At 44.2% G+C, this 22,656-nt stretch overlaps 1 protein-coding gene across 1 annotated transcript; it reads left to right on the top strand.

The window, feature by feature from the left end:
* Positions 1-1,214: 1,214 nt before the first annotated feature.
* LOC126249542 (uncharacterized) lies at positions 1,215-22,443 on the top strand. The gene is made up of 3 exons (XM_049951206.1): positions 1,215-1,412; positions 19,593-19,775; positions 21,625-22,443. Exons 1-3 carry the CDS (start codon positions 1,241-1,243, stop codon positions 21,996-21,998), a joined length of 729 nt encoding a protein of 242 aa, XP_049807163.1. The 5' UTR covers positions 1,215-1,240; the 3' UTR covers positions 21,999-22,443.
* Positions 22,444-22,656: the final 213 nt, after the last annotated feature.

Raw genomic sequence — 22,656 nt, 5'->3', positions numbered from 1 at the left:
AGGAGGATGCGGATAGGAGGGGCGTGGGGTCAGCACACCGCTCTCCCGGTCGTTATGATGATATTCTTGACCGAAACCGCTACTATTCGATCGAGTAGCTCCTCAATTGGCATAACGACGCTGAGTGCACCCCGAAAAATGGCAACAGCGCATGGCGGCTGGATGGTCACCCATCCAAGTGCCGGCCATGCCCAATAGCACTTAACGTCGGTGATCTCACGGGAACCGGTGTATCCACTGCGTCAAGGCCGTTGCCACGCATCTTGTAAGTGTTCATCCAATAAAATGCAGTCTTTGGTTTGCTTCCCAAAACATGATGTGATCGTGCCAATTTTAGATTTTCCCACGTATTTAGTTGACATCCTTTAGATTTGTCCTATTCCTTATAATCATACAATTGCCACTTTTCGCACCAAAGACATAAGGTGTCTAAGTCATTCTGTAATTGATTTAAATCTTCTGATGACGGTTGATGACAGCATCAGTCACATTTGTCACCAGTCTAAGCTTCAAACTCCGTAATAACAGGCCTCGGAAGGTCCAGCAGCGCCGACCGACCGCCGTGTCGTCCTCAGCCTCAAGTGTCGCTGGATGCGGATATGGAGGGGCACGTGGTGAGCATACCGCCCTCTCGCTCGTTGTCAGTTTTCGTGACCGGAGCCGCTACTTCTCAGTCAAATAGCTCCTCAATACTGGACTCTCATTCGGAAGGACGACGGTTCAATCCCGCGTCCGGCCATCCTGATTTAGATTTTCCGTGATTTCCCTAAATCGTTCCAGGCAAATGCCGGGATGGTTCCTTTGAAAGGGCACGGCCGACTTTCTTCCCCATCCTTCCCTAATCCTATGAGACCGATAACCTCGCAGTTTGGTCTCTTCCCCCAAAACAACCAACCAACCAGATCCTCAATTGGCCTCACGAGGGCTGGTGCACCCGGATTGCCAACAGCTTTCGGCAGACTTAAACGGACACTCTCCCTCCCCCACTCCGATGTGCTAGCAAAGCCTGACAGCGCTTAACTTTGGTGATCTGATAGGAACCGGTGTTACCACAGTGTCAAAGCCGTTGACAATCTAAGCTTAGTCACTTGCTAAATATTTTACCAAATTTACTTGAGTACAATACGGGAGCATACTGTAATGCAGAGTTGAACGTTTGCAGATGTTCGTGTGGACAGCAGTAGTGACGCTGATGCTGGCTGGCGCCGGGTGGGCGCTGGAGCAGCCAGGCGCGGCCGCCATGCCACCCGTGACGGCGACCGCCGACCCCGCCAAGGCGGGCGTTGCTGCGGCGGCGCCGGCCACGGAGGACGCCTGGAGCTACGTGCAGACCTGCGCCGACCGGCCAGACGTCGCTACTTGCCTCGAGGAGAGCGCCGTGCTCGCGCTCAAGCAGCACCTCCCAGCCGGAGGTCAGTGGCGCACACAGCAGGAAAGGGAAGCAGTAGTTGGGAAGGTTGTAGCCTATCCCTTATTAAATATCTAGGTGCATCATTGGGAAGCGATTTATAGTGGAACGAGCATGTAAGGCTTGTTGTAGGGAAGACGAAAGGTCGGCTTCGGTTTATTGGAAGAATTTTAGGAAAGTGTGGCTTGTCTGTAAAGGATATCGCATATATCTACAGCTTCATACAGTACTGGCCATTAAAATTGCTACACCAAGAAGAAATGCAGATGATAAACACGTATTCATTGGCCAAATATATTATACTAGAACTGACATGTGATTACATTTTCACGCAATTTGGGTGCATAGATCCTGAGAAATCAGTACCCAGAACAACCACCTCTGGTCGTAATAACGGCCTTGATACGCCTGGGCTTTGAGTCAGAGCTTGGATGGCGTGTACAGGTACAGCTGCCCATGCAGCGCGATACCACAGTTCAGCAAGAGCGACTGGCGTATTGTGACGAGCCAGTTGCTCGGCCACCATTGACCAGACGTTTTAAATTGGTGAAAAATCTGGAGAATGTGCTGGCCAGGGCAGCAGCCGAACATTTTCTGTGTCCAGAAAGCCCCGTACAGGACCTGCAACATGCGATCGTGCATTATCCTGCTGAAATGTAGAGTTTCGCAGGGATCGAATAAAGGGTAGAGCTACGGATCGTATCACATCTGAAGTGTAACGTCCACTTTTCAAAGTGCCGTCAATGCGAACAAGAGGAGACCGAGACGTGTAACCGATGGCACCCCATACCATCACGCAGGGTGATACGCCAGTATGGCGATTACGAATACACGCTTCCAATGTGCGTTCACCGCGATGTCGCCAAACACGGATGCGACCATCACGATGCTGTAAACAGAGCCTGGATTCATCCGAAGAAATGACGTTCTACCATTCGTGCACCCAGGTTCGTCGCTGAGTACACCATCGCAGGCGCTCCTGTCTGTGATGCAGCGTCAAGGGTAGCCGCAGCCACGGTCTCCGAGCTGATAGTCCATGCTGCTACAAACGTCGTCGAACTGTTCGTGCAGATGGTTGTTGTCTTGCAAACGTCCCCATCTGCTGACTCGGGGATCGAGACGTGGCTGCACGATCCCTTCCAGTCATGCGGATAAGATGCCTGTCATCTCGACTGCTAGTGGTACGAGGCCGCTGGGATCCAGCACGGCGTTCCGTATTACCCTCCTGAACCCACCGATTCCATATTCTGCTAACAGTCATTGGATCTCGACCAACGCGAGCAGCAATGTCGCGATACGATAAACCGCAATCGCGATAGGCTACAATCGGACCTTTATCAAAGTCGGAAACGTGATGGTACGCATTTCTTCTCCTTACACTAGGCATCCCAACAACGTGTCACCAGGCAACTCCGGTCAACTGCTGTTTGTGTATGGGAAATCGGTTGGAAACTTTCTTCATGTCAGCACGTTGTAGGTGTCGACACCGGCGCCAACCTTGTATGAATGCTCTGAAAAGCTAATCATTTGCATATCACAGCATCTTCTTCCTGTCGTTTAAATTTCGCGTCTGTAGCACGTCATCTTCGTGGTGTAGCAATTTTAATGGCCAGTAGTGTACATACTCTACAAGCCACAATATGGTGCGTGGCAGAGGGTACCCTGTACCACTACTGGTCTTTACTTTCCTGTCCCACTCGCAAATAGAGCGAGAGGAAAACGACTGGCCACATACTTCCGTACGAGCTCTAATCTCTCTAATATTACCTTCGTGGTCCTTAGAAGAAATGTACGTTGGCAGCAGTAGAATCGTTCTGGAGTCAGCCTCAAATGTCGGTTCTCTAAATTTTCTCAGTAGTGCTCCTCGAAAAGAACGTCGCCTTCCGACCAGTGATTCCCATTTGACTTCCCGAAACATCAGCGTAATACTTGTGTGTTCTTCGAACCTACCGGTAACAAATCTAGCAACCAGCGTCTGAACTGCTTCGATGTCTTCCTTTAATCCGACCCGGTGCGGATCCCAAGCACTCGAATAGTACTCAACAATGGGTCGCAGTAATGTCCTATATGTGATCCTTTCTACAGACTTTCCAAAAACTATCCCAGTAAACCGAAGCTGACAGTTCGCCTTCTCTACTACAATCCTTACATGCTCATTCCATTTCATACTGCTTCGCAACGTTACGCCTAGACATTTAATGACGTGACTGTCTCAAGCGGCACACTGCTACTGCTGTACTCGAACATAACGGGTTTATTTTTCATAATCATCTGCGTTAACTTACATTTTTATGCATTTAGAGCTACTTGCCATTCACCACACCAACTAGAAATTTTGTCCTAATGCATGATATTATGGAGAAGTATGCTTTTAAAAGCATTCTTCCGATTGAAGGCCCTTTTAACTTTATATCTATTTAGGCGGATGCCTTCAGTTCCTTGTTTCCCCCTCGAACTCGCATTTCGTAACAAAATGTCTCGAGATTAGTATTTCATTTTTGCTTGGCTTGCAGATATAGGCTGACAATTTCTCCTCGTCACTGGAACAAATGTAGAATAAGTCACACACTGCTAGTGCGAAGGGAACTGTGTCCTCATTGTACCTATGCAGAAATACCTCACGAAAATACTGATAAACTCACTCAACCGGAAGATATACGATCATAATTAAATGCAGTCTACGCGCTTCTTTTCCTGACTGTATCTCTTAATTCACTTCCCGGGTTTCCTTGGACGAAAGCCAGTTGGATCAACAGATAATATGACTGCCTAGTAAGAACACGCAGAGAGCTGTGCCATGTTGTTAGAGGCAGTAACTTAGCGGTTCTAAGACATCATAGTTATCTGAAATGTTAACCTGACGACAACTGTCTATAAAATAACCAGAAGTAGAGATAAAGTCGAAGATTCACCTGCTTCAATGTGGAGGAGCACTCAGAAGTTACTAGGCTGGTAGGAAAACATGTGCATGGTCTTCATCTTGTTAATTCGAAATGAATGTTTTGTGGGTTCATCACTCCAGTGTACGTAATAGTACTAGCCAAAAACAGAGTGTGTAAAAGGTTTTGTGAGCCAAATAAACATGAAAAGACTCATTCTGATAGTAACTGCCTTAACAATGCCATATTTATGAATCAGAATTTCCCATTCCTTCTGAGGAGTTGAGAGGTCATTCTCGTACTAGTACACTGTTATAGACTTTCGAAATAGGGGATGACAAAGCAGCTTGTCACATGTTTCTGGTGCTGTCTTGTGTAGACGAAGACCGGTAATTAAGCACAGTGTCACGCTTACAGCTCTTTAACTTTTTTTTGCCTCACTTTACTGGATAGTCTCTCCATAATGAATCAAATATCATAATGTTCTCTTCGACCTATTTCAGCGGAAATAAGCAGCGCAGCGAAGAGATACAGACGATGTAGCTAATGCCACCAGTCTCGCTGTTTGGACAGGAACCAGACCGTGAAGCAACCGGATTCGTGGTAACCGTTTCGTTTCAGAGACCTTAACGTAACGAAATGTAGGATGTTAATGATATCGTTAAATCGACCCGACAGCATTGTAGTTAGCTCTGCTTGAAACGCCGGCCGAAGTGGCCGTGCGGTTAAAGGCGCTGCAGTCTGGAACCGCAGGACCGATACGGTCGCAGGTTCGAATCCTGCCTCGGGCATCGATGTTTGTGATGCCCTTAGGTTAGTTAGGTTTAACTAGTTCTAAGTTCTAGGGGACTAATGACCTCAGCAGTTGAGTCCCATAGTGCTCAGAGCCATTTTTTTCTGCTTGAAACAACACCGCTCGACACCGCTGTGGACTTCTGAAGCAACATGGCATAGAAGGAGTAGTTTGTGACGTAAGATTGTCTCAGCACACGACTGCCAAATAATACCATTACGTTCACGTTTCTTAGAAAACAAAAGCTAGAAAAAGTTTACAGCTTAACATAATTTTGTCTGTTACCGCACAGCACTCCGATGTGTCGTCATGGGATACTGCACATACGGTTACAAAGTCTATGATGGAACAATGCTTGTGCTCTGTTGATGAAGCTTTAAAGTTCTAACCAGCCGATAACATCGTCGTCGGCTTGCGGTTGCAAGTAGTGGAGATGAATGGCAGACGTTGCGCCAAGGACTCATTTCAAACGCCGCTAGACTCGTCACGACAGGACATTTATGCGTCTCTAACGTAGGCAGCTGCACTACTACTATCTACAGAGTGCAACTGATGTCATAGTCTCAGTTTACCAGCCACCACGATGGCGAAGAAGTCGGTCGGCTGGTTTGTGGGAAAACTGGGTCACGAGTGGAAGAGGGCGAAAACTTTGCCTCAGCGAGGTCCACATTCACGTGAAAGTTTGCATAACGTGAAAGTGCAGCCACAGGTGTTTTCTTTTTACTATTATTTGTCCAGGGGCCTCACACCCTCGTTTTGGAGGAGAGACTCCTCTCCTCCGAGAGAAAGAGCGTCAGTGTTTGTCAACCTCAGAGGAACGATAACCGGTTGTGTGGCTAGCAGGCGTTTTTGCTCGCTGTCGGAGGCGCGCAGCTGGTACTGCTCAGCCCGTCTTCTCAACCAGTTCTTCCGGTGTGCGCAACCACCTAAACTCGTCTCGCCGACTGTTTTCACTCCCGTATGCAACTTTTTCCGTGGAAAATATTTCTGTATGTATTTTCTTAAACAGGTATTCAACAGGACAAATCTCTTCTCTTAAAACTTGCCTAGAAACTTACCTTTTTTAAAATAAAGTGAACTGGATTTTATGCTGCCGATTATTTGCCGTAGCAGAGTGGTCGATAATTTCTCAGCTGTCTATACCTTTACGAATAATGCTTCATCCCTGACTATTGAGGTTCCGATCTTCAGCAGATCGTTGCGAAGAAATGCGTCGAAGGATTTCAGGGACATGGTTCGGTGTAATCTGTCCGTTCAGTCCATATAGGGTTCATACGGCAACATAGAGGTAGTCTCTTCACACTCGCTAGCACAATGGAATCGCTTTCGGGAGGACGACGGTTCAAACCTGCTTCCGGCCATCCACATTTAGGTTTTCCGTCATCTCCCTAAATCGCTCCAGGCAAATGCGGGGATGGTCCCTGTGAAAGGGCACGGCCAATTACCTTCCACATCCTTGACACAATCCGAGCTTGTCATCCGTCTCTAATGACCTCGATGTCGACGGGACGCTAAATTCAATCTACCTTTTCCTTCTTCTCACTCGCTCCATACACGAATGAGATAGAAAGGAAATATCGAAGAATATCGTACAAATAGCGCTTTGCCACTGGCTGTAATGAACGACAATCTTATATTCTGCAGTGGATGCAAATTGGAAATTTGTGGTAAGGTCTTATGGGGTCAAATTGCTGAGGTCATCGGTCCCTAAGCCTACACTTTACTTAATCTAACTTAAACTAACTTACGCTGTGGACAATACACACACCCAGGCCCGAGGGAGAACTCGAACCTCCGACGAGGGGAGCCGCACGGACCGTGACAAGGCGCCTCAGATCGCGCGGCTACAGTGGATGCCTAACGTACGACCTAGCCGTGGTATTCATCAATGCATTTAACTGACCTGGTCGGGGAGGAGCTTCATTAATACAGTATTTCACTATCGTAAGATGGTTAACAGAGTTGCCACTATTTCATAAAAATCATAATAGTAAAATCATCACAAAGAGACGATATCTATATTTGTTTCGTCATCTTATGTCCTTCCTCATCTTACAAGGGAAGCAGGACGACTGGAACAGCTAAAACTGAATAAAAATGATTTTAAAATGCAGAGATGTTTCTGTTATACCAGACGTCAAAGACATTTAACTGTTAAACTCTGCATTTTTTGTAAAAAAAAAAATGGTTCAAATGGCTCTGAGCACTATGGGACTTAACATCTGTGGTCATCAGTCCCCTAGAACTTAGAACTACTTAAACCGAACTAACCTAAGGACAGCACACACATCCATGCCCGAGGCAGGATTCGAACCTGCGACCGTAGCAGTCGTGCGGTTCCGGACTGAGAGCCTAGAACCGCTAGACCACCGCGGCCGGCTCATTTTTTGTACAATCGATGTCTGAAGGTTAACAATCTCAAGACTATAGAAGCCGAAGTCGCCGAAGAAACAACAATATCGTTTCACAGACATGTGTGGCCAGCGGCTTGACAGCAGCCATAAATGGGGTGGTGTTTGGCAAGAAGCTAAAAATATGCTTGAAATATGCCACTTAACACGCGCAGCACTTAAAGAGTCATACTTTCCAAACAAAACAAAAAAAGGAATTTTCTACGTTATACGTTCCCCCCTTACTCGCCATGGTAGTACCAACGTGGAGAGTGAATGAAACTTCTAAAACATAGCTTAATGGAACAGGCTGTACACTCGAGAAAGGTAACATGTGGACATACATATTTTTTGGTGGTTTCGCACTGTATTAGTCCAATATTGAAAGCCAGGTCTGTGTCATGAACTGTTGTATTCCGCTATTTTTTTAATCACTTCATTGAAATTCCACCTGTTGGCGTACTATTGCCATACTAAAGCGAACCAGATGTCTTAGCTAGAAATGCGAAAATAACTATTACTATCTATAGTTTCCATACCTGAGACACTGTTTAATATGAAACAATTAAAAAACGGATTTATCTCCGTAACACATATTAACAAGTTTGTGTACATCGTACAATAAAAATTTCAATCCAGTCTCACTGGACTTCTTTCTCTAGGGACACATTAAGACTGTAGCTTAGCGAACACTCGAGGTCTTGAAGGAATATCTGTTTTTCTAGATTGTAATCGTGTCTCAAGAACCGCAGCTAGCACTTACTATTTTTTACTGGTTCCGTAAAATCAAAAACATGGCACATTGTGTGCAGTGGAGTATACGGGAGACATTTTGAACATGTTTCAGAAACCTATAGTTGGAGAATGGCGCAGTTACGGAATGCTGTTTGAAATACGTCCGTCCCACTACATTTTGAATACATAAAATTTTGTAATTAAAAGCAGACTTTCATAATGTATATTCCCTAATTTCACGGGTTATACGAATCAGAAGCAACAAGGAAGTTAGGCTGCTTTACTAAAGATTAAGAAAACTTTTTCCAGGCAGCGTTGTAAATGTTAAAGGCGTAGGACTTGGAGTGCTTCGATAAGACGCTACAGTCAGAAAACTAGCCGAGAACAGATTAAACAAAATGACAGTTTTTGTCAAAGCCATCAGTTTAACCTACCAGTAACTCAATAATATTCTTGATAGTTGAAATATCTCGGTGAATAAACCAGCAGCAGGCTTTACGCTATTTTGTACAGTTGTAATGGTGTCTATCCGGAACATTTCTATAGGCCTCACCCAGGCAAACTGCGACAAGTGTAATTTGTGGCACTCTCTGGAAATTCGATGTCACGGTCTGATAAATGGTAAAACAGCATGTTTAGGTTAATGGCTGTTACTACACGACAGGGTGCATCTCCGAAAGTAGGTATCGAGGAAACTTAGATGTAAAACACAACTACTGCTTTGGTGTCGATGAGCGAAAGTTCCAGAGCAGCATAGCGCCATCTGAGCAACACCTAACTCTGTTCCGTGTTAATGGACTACCGGTGTTCTTTTTCCGCCGGTGCACCGAGTTGTAAGTGCAGCTTGCGAGCAGTTTCCTGTTACGGAAGGCAGTCCCTCCCAGTACGGCACGTCGGCCACGGAAGTGCTCCTGAGAGCGCCTTCTAGATTACAGGGACAGTCAAACGAGGTTAGCTTTCTTCTTCGTGTTGACACGCAGACTCTTCCGACTTCACACGTTGTAAGTACGTGTCCTTCCGACTCATAACCATGTCACTGTGCACCGTGTGTAGCGAGAATGACTTGCTTCTCTCTGAACAGCAGCCCACGGGGACAATGCGTCAGCGTAAAATGTTCGTGAAACGTGGCAACTTGTGCTGTTTTTCTGCAGGCTATTCGCCTGAGAACCTACAGCACAATGTATATATTCTGTTTCATTCAAAGTCTGTTGTTGCCATAAACATTTTATGCCTGTGTAATGAGCCTCGTAGCGGTGGTGCCATAAGAAAAACTTTTCCAACTTTATAGCATGAATGAAAGGGGAAAAGCTACCGCTTCACTGTAGAGATGAAAGTATCACTGCGAAATGAATCGTTTATAAGCTGACCATAGTTCCTCTTACAATAATGTGTACAGCAATTAAGTTTAAAATGAGGTGACAGAATGTTTAAGACAATAGACTCACGTTCGAAAAAGGCGGGCTGGAAATCACCGCCCGGTCATCCATATCTAGGTTTTCCATGCTTTTCCTAAATTACTTGAGATAAATGGTAGGATGGTTTCTTTGCAATGGACGCGACGGATATCTTGCACCAAATATTTGACTTCATGATAACTTTGGACTGCGATAACCATACAGCAGATAATGTGGAGTGAGTATGTTCCTTTGATTTAGAAGGGCAAGAATCTGAAGGGAAACGCAGAATGTTATAGGTATGGTGCTAGATGTCTGTTGAGAATAAAGACGTTACTGAAAACAATGATAGCGGAGAGCATTTACAATAGTTGTTCTGTCAAATTTCATTTGCTTCGATGCAGTGCAAAATCCATACTCTTACTCCCTGTATACTAACAAAGAATAAGACAGTCACTCATTTGTTTCTCTCTCACAGTAGATCGATATTAGCACAGGGTGGCGACATTTATACCACCTAGTCCTCCGAAGCTAAACATTTTTCAGCACTAAGGATGCTGTATCAGCTGTTCTAATATGATTCCCTAAAAATAAACCACTTCCCGAGCAACATTAAACAGGTCGAATAGCAGTTTCAAGAGCATTACGTCTAACAGAGTATGGAGAACAGAGTACGGAGAACTGCACTATTTTGTTCATATTCGAAGCATGTTCCTTTTGTCGACTATGAGACACGTTTCATCTACTGCTTTGAGAAAATCACGGACAAAATTTGGCCACTCTCAGTCGTTCGACAATTAGTTTTGCTGGTGGCACATTCAGATTTTCATTATTGGCATAGTTGCAGGCTTTCCAAGCCCCTGTCGCATAGCCGTCTATTAACGGCAGCCAAAATTTTAGCACCCTGTCGTACATCTCTTCTAGTTATTTTCGTCATCTTACGACTTCGTTTGTAACCTGCACACAAAGCAAAAGCAGGCAACAAATCCAACATTTGGCTCTGTCTATGATTCTCCTGTTTAAATTCAGCAACAAGCATTTGACGTTCTGCGCTCGCCGATCACAAATTCTAAATATTTCCTAAATTCTAAAAAAAAAAAAAACTTTTATTTACCTTTGTCAGTGATAATATGAATACCATAAAAGGTGTTCTTTAGTGATGTAACTAGCATGCTAAAAATTTTAAGCAATAGGCATGAAATGATAATGTGTGTACATACGTGAATTATTCTACCCAACCTTTGAAGGGAAATCATTATAAATGGGAAACAGGCGCATCTAGTAAAGTACTTATGACCCGTATTTACAGAGTTCGCGGACATTCGGAGCTGCTTTAGGTAGTCATCCATGGACCACTGTAGAGGGTATGACGTACTGTTCGGCTGCTTAGCCGTGGTTTCTCTTCTCCACCATGGCCTTTGATCTGGAAACTGAATCTAAGTAATTTAGGTATTTACACGTGGCCCATGCTTCTTCACGTTTTGAGGGAAGTGATTCAGATGGGACCATCCATTCAGTGAGATGGGAGCATCTGCGCTCGCAGTACGACAATCCCTGAGAGGATGGTGTATTGCGCAGTCTTTCAGTCAAAAGCAGAAAACAAGTGTAGTCCAGCAGTGACTGCACACTCCGTTATGTGAGTATTTTACGTTTGCTATTTACATGCAACCTCTTTCTTATGTCTGGCCGGCGCTTCTCCCCTCATATTGAAGAGGGCAATATCTGCTAGGCGATAGACTTTATCGCAAGACATTGGGGATGGAAATGCCAGTAACTGTTTACATATTTTGTTTATAGAATTGTCATCTAATATCTTGCAGAGACGGGGAAAATAACTTGTAACTAAGAGCTGTGTGTTCCTTATTTGGAATAAAGATAATTCAGAAATAAATTAGAATGAAAAAATTATATTTGTCTGTAGCCAGCAGGTGTTGGATAAAAATGTCATACACTTTCCTTCGGAAGTGAAATGAAGTGGAATAATGCGGCATTCTACTGCGTGATACTCAACGTATCCCTGGACTCGCATTCGGGAGGACGACGGTTCAATCCCGTCTCCGGCCATCCTGATTTAGGTTTTCCGTGATTTCCCTAAATCGCTTCAGGCAAATGTCGGGATGGTTCCTTTGAAAGGGCACGGCCGATTTCCTTCCCCATCCTTCCCTCACCGAGCTTGCGCTCCGTCTCTAATGACCTCGTTGTCGACGGGACGTTAAACACTAATCTCCTCCTCCTCCTCAACGTATCCCCCGAGGGGTCTGCTGCTTAATAGACTGTGAATACTTCTTTGATATCCTCGCGACGCAGATTGAGAGAATAGAAGTGTTTCCACGATCTGCTGTATCTGTCGTTTATCAAATACGAGTCAGCTTCGCACCAATTAGTCAAAGATTTAGAAATTTTTAAGTGGCTGCGCAGAAAGTCCGTGTGTGTAATGCAGGGCCGCCGAGCTGAGATGAGCTAGGTGCCGATGAGAAGATGGCGCAGCGGGCGCGCGGCTGATTCATGTGAGAGCCGTGACCCAGAGAACGCACCCCGACCGTTACCCGCCAGCCACTCTCCCACAGGCGGGATACCATCACGAGCATTACGCGCTACGCTCTTCCCCGCTCTCCGCTGCCCAGTCGATACGGGGAAGTTAGGGCCGTATATCTTGGACAGCTAGCAATGGATCTGGGTGTGTGGGTGCACGAAGAGGTATCTAGCCTAATCTCTTCTGTATTTGGCCCAAAACATTCTGCAACACAGTCGTAACAAGGCATATTGCAAGCTGTAGCACATTTAGTCTGTGTTGGTATGAGAGATTATTATTTGTGATCCAACTGATCGACGGTTTGTCCGCATCACCATTCGACACCGTCGAGCTACGACAATGAGGTGACAAAGACCACGGGATAACGAAATGCATACATAAAGATGGCGGCATTATCGCGTACAAAATGGCTCTGAGCACTATGGGACTCAACTGCTGAGGTCATTAGTCCCCTAGAACTTAGAACTAGTTAAACCTAACTAACCTAAGGACATCACAAACATCCATGCCCGAGGCAGGATTCGAACCTGCGACCGTAGCGGTCTTGCGGTTCCAGACTGCAGCGCCTTTAACCGCACGGCCACTTCGGCCGGCTATCGCGTACATAAGGTGCAAAAGGGCAGTGCATTGGCGGTGCTTTTGTTTGTACTTAGGTGATACACCGAAAAGGACTCCGATGTATCGTGGCCGCAAGACGGAAATTAACATACTGAACGCAGAATGGAAGTTAGAACTACAGGCATGGGATATTCCACTTCGAAAGACGTTCGGGAATTCAATATTCAGAGATCCACAGTGTCGAGAGTGTACCGAGAATACCACATTACCTCTCCACGGACAACGCAGTGGCCGACAGCCTTCACTCAACGACGGAGGCAGCAGCGTTTGAGTAGAGTTTTCAGTGCTAACAGAGAAGCAACGACGTTGAAATAACCGCAGAAATCAATGTGAGATGTAAAACGAACGTATGCGTTAGGACCATGCGGGGAAATCTGGCGTTAATGGGTTATGGCAGCAGACGACTGATGCGAGTGCCTCTGTAAACAGCACGACACCTCCTACAGTTCGTGAGCATATCGGTTGGACCGTAGACGACTGAAAGATCGTGGCCTGGTCAGATGAGGCCCAATTTCGGTTGCGAAGAGCTGGTACTGGAGTTCAAGTGTGGCGCAGACCCCACGAAGTCATGGACCCAAGTACAGGGTGATTCAAAAAGAATACTACAACTTTAAAAATGTGTATTTAATGAAAGAAACATAATATAACCTTCTGTTATACATCATTACAAAGAGTATTTAAAAAGGTTTTTTTTCACTCAAAAACAAGTTCAGAGATGTTCAATATGGCCCCCTCCAGACACACGAGCAATATCAACCCGATACTCCAACTCGTTCCACACTCTCTGTAGCATATCAGGCGTAACAGTTTGGATAGCTGCTGTTATTTCTCGTTTCAAATCATCAATGGTGGCTGGGAGAGGTGGCCGAAACACTATATCCTTAACATACCCCCATAAGAAAAAATCGCAGGGGGTAAGATCAGAGCTTCTTGGAGGCCAGTGATGAAGTGCTCTGTCACGGGCTGTCTGGCGGCCGATCCATCGCCTCGGGTAGTTGACGTTCAGGTTTCATAACTAACCTTTTTCGTAGGACTCTCCATACAGTTGATTGTGGAATTTGCAGCTCTCTGCTAGCTCTGCGAGTCGATTTTCCAGGGCTGCGAACAAATGCTTGCTGGATGCGTGCTACATTTTCATCATTCGTTCTCGGCCGTCCAGAACTTTTCCCTTTGCACAAACACCCATTCTCTGTAAACTGTTTATACCAACGTTTAATACACCACCTATCAGGAGGTTTAACACCATACTTCGTTCGAAATGCACGCTGAACAACTGTCGTCGATTCACTTCTGCCGTACTCAATAACACAAAAAGCTTTCTGTTGAGCGGTCGCCATCTTAGCATCAACTGACGCTGACGCCTAGTCAACAGCACCTCAAGCGAACAAATGTACAACTAAATGAAACTTTATAGCTCCCTTAATTCGCCGACAGATAGTGCTTAGCTCTGCCTTTTGTCGTTGCAGAGTTTTAAATTCCTAAAGTTGTGGTATTCTTTTTGAATCACCCTGTAGTCAAAAGGCGCTATGCGAGCTGGTGATGGCTCCATAATGCCGTGAGCTGTGATTACATGAATGGACTGGGTCCTCTAGTCCAACTGAACCGATCATTGACTGTAAATGGTTATGTTCGGCTACCAGGAGACTATTTGCAGCCATTCATGGACTTTATGTTGTGGATAACAGTGCGCCATGACACCACGCCATGATTGTTCGCGACTGGATTGAAGAACATTCTGGACACTTCGAGCGAATGAACTGGCCGCCCAGGTCGCCCGATATGAATCCTATCGAACATTTATGGGACGTAATCGAGAGGTCAGTTCGTGCACAAAAACCCACCATGGCAACACTTTCGTAATTATGGACGGCTGTAGAGCCAACAAGTCTCAATATTTCTGCGGGTAACTTCCAACGATTTGTTGAGTCCATGCGACGTCTGGTTGCTTTACGACGCTGGGAAAATGACGGTCGGACATGATATTAGAAATATCCATAACTTTTGTCACCTCAGTGTATTTTTTCTGACGCATGCTGGTCAACAGAGATTAATTGAAGCTTTTCGAAATTCCATTATGTAGCTCATTTAGCAGTTTACCAGGTCACAACAGGTTTTTACGTAACTGTACAGGGTGATTCAAAAAGAATACCACAACTTTAGGAATTTAAAACTCTGCAACGACAAAAGGCAGAGCTAAGCACTATCTGTCGGCGAATTAAGGGAGCTATAAAGTTTCATTTAGTTGTACATTTGTTCGCTTGAGGCGCTGTTGACTAGGCTCAAATGGAAACAGATGAATCTTTCGTTTCAAAGATTGTGTTTAGTGATGAAGCAACTTTCCACACTAATGGGAAAGTCAACCGTCACAATGTCTGTATATGGGGCACTGAGAATCCGCGGGAAACAACTCAGTATGAACGTGACTCGCCTAAGGTGAACGTTTTCTGTGCCATTTCAGCCAATAAAGTTTTTGGTCCCTTTTTCTTCGAAGGTGCTACTGTAACTCGACTACAGTATCCGGAGATATTAGAGAATTGGCTGTTTCCTCAGCTCGAACAAGAAGCACAACAATTCATATTTCAGCATGATGGAGCGCCACCACATTGGCACTTATCTGTCCGTAACTACCTGAACGTCAACTACCCGAGGCGATGGATCGGCCGCCAGGCAGCCCGTGACAGAGCACTTCATCACTGGCCTCCAAGAAGCCCTGATCTTACCCCCTGCGATTTTTTCTTATGGGGGTATGTTAAGGATATGGTGTTTCGGCCACCTCTCCCAGCCACCATTGATGATTTGAAACGAGAAATAACAGCGGCTATCCAAACTGTTACGCCTGATATTCTACAGAGAGTGTGGAACGAGTTGGAGTATCGGGTTGATATTGCTCGAGTGTCTGGAGGGGGCCATATTGAACGTGTCTGAACTTGTTTTTGAGTGAAAAAAAACCTTTTTAAATACTCTTTCTAATGATGTATAACAGAAGGTTATATTATGTTTCTTTCATTAAATACACATTTTTAAAGTTGTGGTATTCTTTTTGAATCACCCTGTATATCGAACAGCATAATTCTGTTTACAGATAACTGTCGGAATTGTTCTGACTGAGCAAAGCGCCGCAAATATACCCACTGGGACATCGTTCCGTTTCGTACTTGATATTACATTTTGTGCTTTCTCTCAGTGACATAACGCAAGTGAGTGAACAATTCCGGGACATGGGCATCGCTCGAAAATATCAGGCGGCAGATACTTCGCCTATGCTGAGCACGTACGTGATGATGTACGTGGTAGCAATGCAGGCTGTCTGGCAGACAAAAGGAGCGCAACACCGAACACGCGTGCTGTGTCCGGCTTGGAACGTTGTCTGGCAGGCGCTCCTGGCCGCACGCATTCGAGGACGGCCGCTGCTGACAATGGGGCCACGCACAGCTTCTCATTATGGACACACCCCGTTATTTGCATACCGGACTCTTACATCCGGACCTGTGACATGTATTTCCTTGCGAGCTAATGCAGTGCGGAAAGCGACTGAATGACAGAAGTGTGTAGGGATTGGTACATCAAGTTCCTTTTCGGGGGTTCGCTTAAGAGTTTAGAAATTTGAAGATGTACCGTATAAAATGAACGACACTCTTTAATAAATCGTGCAGTCTTATATCTTTCCTTTAACTCGACCCGTGCAGATACCATTATTAACAACCGCGGTACTTACTACCAAGGTGAGGCTTGCCAAAACTGAATAACTCCATGGCACGATCTGTGCTCTTGCAGTACCCATAGACATGCAACGTGCATATACATTTCATCCTTTTATTTAGCTTAAAGTCAATTGTTTATTGTTAATGACTTCACGTACGTTTTACAGTAACATTCTATGCGACTGGATTTGTGATACCCCGTCGGAAAGGGCACAGTTCGTGGTAGTTCCTGGAAAGTCCTCGAGTAAAATAGAGGTAATATCTGGCGTTCCTCAAGGAAGTATTATAGGCCATCTGCTGTTCCTGATCCTCCCAAAATATTTAGGAGACTATCTGAGTAGTCTTCTTAAATTGTATGCAGATGATGCTGTCATTTACAGTCTTATAAAGCCATCAGATGATCAAAGCAAATTGCAAAACGATTTAGAAAAGATTTCTGTATTGTGCAGAAAACGGAAATTGACTCTAAATAATAAAAAGTGTGAAGTCATCCACATGATTACTGAAAGGAATCCGCCAAATTTCTACTACACAATAAATCACACTAACGTAGAGGCTATAAATTCAACTAATTAGTGATTACATTTACGAATAACTTCAACTGGAACGATAACATAGGAAATGTTGCGGGTAAAGTAAACCAAAGTCTGCGTCTTATTGGTAGACTGCTTAGAAAATGCAACGGGACTACTAAAGGGACTGCTTGCAGTATGCTTGTCCGCCCTATTCTGGAGTACTGCTGCGCAGTCTGGGATCCCGTCAGATAGGATGAAACGGAGAACACTGCAGAAGTTCAAAGAAGGGCAGCTCATTTTGTACTGTCGCGAAATAGGGGAGAGAATCCCACGGATATGATTGGCAAATAGCTGTGGCAACCATTAAAACAAAGTCGTTTTTCGATGCATCAAGATCTCATTTAGATTTCAATCATCAATTGTTGGCGCGTACCTACGTATAGAGGTATAATCATTATAATAAAATAAGGGAAATCACAGATCGCACTGAAATATATAAATGTACATTTTTCCCGCGCGTTATTCGAAAGTGAAACAGTAGAGAGACAGCTTGAAGGTGGTTCGTTGAAATCTTTGCCAGGCACTTAATTGTGAATTGCAGAGTAATTGTGTAGATGCAGAATATCGGCTCCAGAATTACTTGCTAATTACGAAGATTGTGTTGGAGGATGTAACGGAGTCCCACTCGATTTGTTGCTCATCGTTTAGACGTATCGTGTCCTGCGACTATTTTACATTATATAACCCGTAGAAAATCAGTGTTCGATTTCCACTGAATCTAACTCTAAGACATATGCATTTGGGTATTACTTTGGTACGTCACTACTTTATTAACATCGTTGTAATTCATTCGATTGTTGGCGAATATATGAAAACACCTCAGCAACTGAAGTCTAAAAACTGGTTTCACTGTTCATACAGTGAAGCCAAAGTCCACTGTTATCAATTCGTAATACGAAGTGATAAGAAGGAGAGACGAGAACAGGAGTTCAAGAGGAATATAAATGCTTTTTCCATCTTTCTTGTAAAGAGAGCAACAGGTGGCGAACAGTTGCTCAAGTATTGTGTCACTCTTGACGGATAAATTAATGCAGGAAACACATGACAGAATCTTTAAACTAAGCTATCCACAATATCTTGGTGTTATGAAAGTCAATTCCACGATTGTCAGTGTCTGTTGTGAAAGAATAAACTTTCTCTGTAAACATAGGAGTGATTCTAAAAACAATCCACCGTTTACCCGTGACATTATGTTAAATGACACTCCAAATATGAAAGCCTTTTTCAGTAAACATTTTAGTACAGACTACCGTCACTCACATAGAGAATTTAGGAATTTCGGAATTTAGGAATTTCGAGCATCGTGTAATAGGTATCCACTCAAACGAATCTGATTTTCATATCATCAGTTCTATCGATCATATGTAATACAATATTTGCGATTGATGTCTCACCATAAAATGCCAATTGAGCCATCTAGTTTTAAACAACGCTGATCTCGCTGCACGAGAATGTGATACACATTTATACACCTTCCACAGCATCGTATTTTATACAGACAGTCCGTCATTCATCGGAGCTATCGTTCTTAAGTACTGATTGTTCATTATTATTCTGTTTTTCTTCTCCGGAGATGAGAATAATACATATTATACAGGGTGTTACAAAAAGGTACGGCCAAACTTTGAGGAAACATTCCTCACACACAAATAAAGAAAAGATGTTATGTGGACATGTGTCCGGAAACGCTTAATTTCTATGTTAGAGCTCATTTTAGTTTCTTCCACCTACGCTCAGTGGAGCACGTTATCATGATTTCATACGGGATACTCTACCTGTGCTGCTAGAACATGTGCCTTTACAAGTACGACACAACATGTGGTTCATGCACGATGGAGCTCCTGCGCATTTCAGTCGAAGTGTTCGTACGCTTCTCAACAACAGATTCGGTGACCGATGGATTGGTAGAGGCGGACCACTTCCATGGCCTCCACGCTCTCCTGACCTCAACCTTCTCGACTTTCATTTATGGGGGCATTTGAAAGCTCTTGTCTACGCAACCCCGGTACCAAATGTAGAGACTCTTCGTGCTCGTACTGTGGACGGCTGTGATACAATACGCCATTCTCCAGGGCTGCATCAGCGCATCAAGGATTCCATGCGACGGAGGGTGGATGCCTGTATCCTCGCTAACGGAGGACATTTTGAACATTTCCTGTAACAAAGTGTTTGAAGTCACGCTGGTACGTTATGTTGCTGTGTGTTTCCATTCCATGATTAATGTGATTTGAAGATAAGTAATAAAATGAGCTCTAACATGGAAAGTAAGCGTTTCCGGACACATGTCCACATAACATATTTTCTTTCTTTGTGTGTGAGGAATATTTCCTGAAAGTTTGGCCGTACCTTTTTGTAACACCCTGTATAGGTTGCTATAAAGCTCCTGTTTTCATTTTTCGTAAATAAAGGAACAACTCAATGTGCTTCTATCAGAAGCACGAACACGGGTCAGTGTTACTCCACCTTCAGGCGCATACGTCATTTGACTGGACTATTCCGAGACTCCTACTTTCTGCATAATAACGCCGGTGCTGGGGATGACGTGAGGTTTGTATTCAATTTCCAGGTGCCCGCAGCGAGTCAGAAGAGGAAGACGACGATGACCACGGCCTGCTGGACCTGTTGTCGCTGGGCATGTCGAGGCTCTTCCAGGACGGCGAGGAAGAAGGTGGGCTGTCCAAGGAGGACGACGAAGAGGAGGGCAGCGAGCAAGAAGAATCCCAGGAGGCCGGCAGGCAGATCGACGAAGGTAGGCAGTGGTTTCAGTCTGTGTAGGTGCCAAGATACCAGTGTAGGATCCATTCCAACAAACGTTGTAAATCATGAACTCGACGTTCATTGTTTCGATAACACGTTGCATTTGTCTTATTAACCTTCTTCGGTAGAAACTATGACTCTGTAACTAATGAAAAACTTTTCCCATTGGCTCGTATCACGATCCTACGAAAGGGAATATTTTATGAGCTTAATACTCCTCGGTGATGATTCTGCCCTTGTGTGTATAGGAGCACCACACCAAGAGAATCCCAGAAACGTTAGCCATGACTCTTCCAGATAGAAGAATTTTTGCTTTCTTTGCCTCACATTGTTCAGAATATACCATCATCAATGTCGTGTAACGATAAATACATGTTTATGTTTGATTTAGTGTTATGAAATGTTGGAGAAATTCGATGGAATTATGTTTCAATAATCCTAAACACCCTTGAGCGATGTTCATTTCAGTGTGTTTTTGATCAGCTGTTCGAATACGCTGCACTTGTCGGGTGAGAAGAATAGTCATTCCAAAGCGGTCGTGTAACATGTGAAGGAGATGACCTATTAAGGTATTTTAAATGCCAGCGAGGTCGCGTACTACTCTATAATCAAATAGAGCGTTGTGAATTTTTGTTCCAATCTCATCAGCCCTTCACATTTTTGGACAGCATGACCGTCGTCATATTCAATGGATGCACGGCCACTCTTAAATTCAGTCATCATCATCAGTTTTGCTTTATTAGCAGGTTCTTTGCGTCTCCATCTCCAATTGCTTCCATCTTAATGTCGGTATGTATGCTGCCCTCCATCACATTATCCAAGATTTTAAATCTTTATTTCTGTCACCTCCTCTTTCCTTCCACAAATCTCTACTTCCGTCGCCTCCTCTTTCCTTCCACAACCGTTCTAAGACTATATTTTCTTTATTTCTGTCGCCTCCTCTTTCCTTCCACAAATCTCTACTTCCGTCGCCTCCTCTTTCCTTCCACAACCGTTCTAAGACTATTTTTATAAGCCCCTCTTTTATTCTTAATATATGTCCAAAACAGTTTCGTTTCCTTCTTTTTATTACATCCAGCTACTGTCTTTGTTCTCAGACTCTTCTCAGTAACTCTTCATTTTTCACTCTGTCTTTCTCACTCACTCTTTCCATCCTCCGCCATGTCCACATTTTAACGGCCTCCAGCCTTGCTCTATCTTTCGCCCTCAGTGTCACTGTTTTAGGACCATACAGGAGGACACTTCATACAAAACATTTTATTAGCCTTTTCCATAAAACTGTGTCCACATTCCTGCAGAAAATTCTCCTTTTCTTATAAAATGTCTCCTTCACCATTCTAATTCTGGTTTAATTTCCATTCTGCTCTTCCAGTCAGTTTCTATCCTGCTTCAGAGGTATTTAAAGCCTTGCTCATGTTCTAATACTTCTCCGTTCAGCATTATCTCTACCTTTGTATTTCCTCCCAGCGTATTACTTTTGTTTTCTTCCTATTGATTTTCATTCCATAAATCTTCCCTTTAGCTTCAGTAGTCCTCATTTTAATCGTATAAAATGAAGGGCAATAATCCTTTAATGTGTAATGTATTTCGTTCTTCAAATTATGTGAGGTTAAACCTCCGTAAATGACGTACTTTGTAATGGAACTTCACCCCTTTGCAACGATCACATTAACAGTAGATTGCTCGAAAGAAACCTTACTGGTAAAGAGTTGTACATTCCACAATTGTAGTATTTCGGCTACAATCTGATCGCCAGTGGGATAGTCCTTAACCTTTTTCGTAAAGCAATTGAAGCTGGTGCTGAAGAAAAGCGAATAAAACCGGTCGCATTCTATTTTCAGCCCGAGGCAAGAAGAAGAAGAAGAAGGAGGCGCTGATGAAGCTCTTCATGCTGGGCATGCTCATCAAGTCGAAGATCAGCTTGCTGATGGGCGCGCTCGGCACAATCCTGCAGCTGAAATTCCTGGGCCTGGCCGTGCTGAACCTGCTGGTTGGGCTGTTCCGGCTGTGGCTCGAGTGGCTGAACAAGAAGACGCCGCAGAAGGTGATCTACTACGAGCACGCGCAGCACCAGCACCACTACGAGCACGAGCACCACTACGACGACGAGAACAAGGGCGGCTGGTCCGGGCTCTGGAGCCGCAGCATCGACGGACAGCCCGCCGACGCGCACGCCATGGCCTACTCGGCGCACCAACCCGCCTCCGGCAACTGAGCTCCGCTGCCACCACACTGCCCACGGCGCATCCGAAGGCCGAACAAATAAACCCCTAACAATCTTTACTAAACTCACGGTTATCGTACAGTTTCCCTTTAGTCGTCGCGTCACGTCACGTCACGTCACGTCACATTACCCCGTTGCTGAACACAAGACAGCACTCACCTTCCGCGTCCGAGGGAGCATCACAGATTACGTATCACTGACAGCACTGATACATTAAGGAGAAACAGCTCCAGTACCTCAGTCTCCAACATTTACGAATCATTATAGCAGTGTCGCCAGTATAAAACTCCACAAATACTTCCAAAGGATTATGTTTATTTACTTATTTATTTATTTATTTATTACATTCAGTCAAATATTCCAAGAACGAATATTTTTAACACTTAACAACGAGCTTTAAGCTTTTTTCATTTTGTGATATATTTATGAAGCATGAGTGGAATGATTATACACTAATGTGAAAGTTAATCATTCTTATTTATTTTTAATGTACAAAATAATTTATTACTTGTATGAATGCATTTTAATAAAAAAATTTGAAAATATGACTTTTCTTTCAAAAAATTTAGTTGTTGAATCCTAACAACGTTAGGTACCCCACACTGTAACTTTATATATATATATATATATATATATATATATATATATA

This window comes from Schistocerca nitens, chromosome 3 (genome assembly GCF_023898315.1).
Source record: "Schistocerca nitens isolate TAMUIC-IGC-003100 chromosome 3, iqSchNite1.1, whole genome shotgun sequence".
Taxonomy (NCBI): domain Eukaryota; kingdom Metazoa; phylum Arthropoda; class Insecta; order Orthoptera; family Acrididae; genus Schistocerca; species Schistocerca nitens.
Note: the sequence above shows the minus strand (reverse complement) of the source record. Positions and strands in the feature narration are given on the sequence as shown.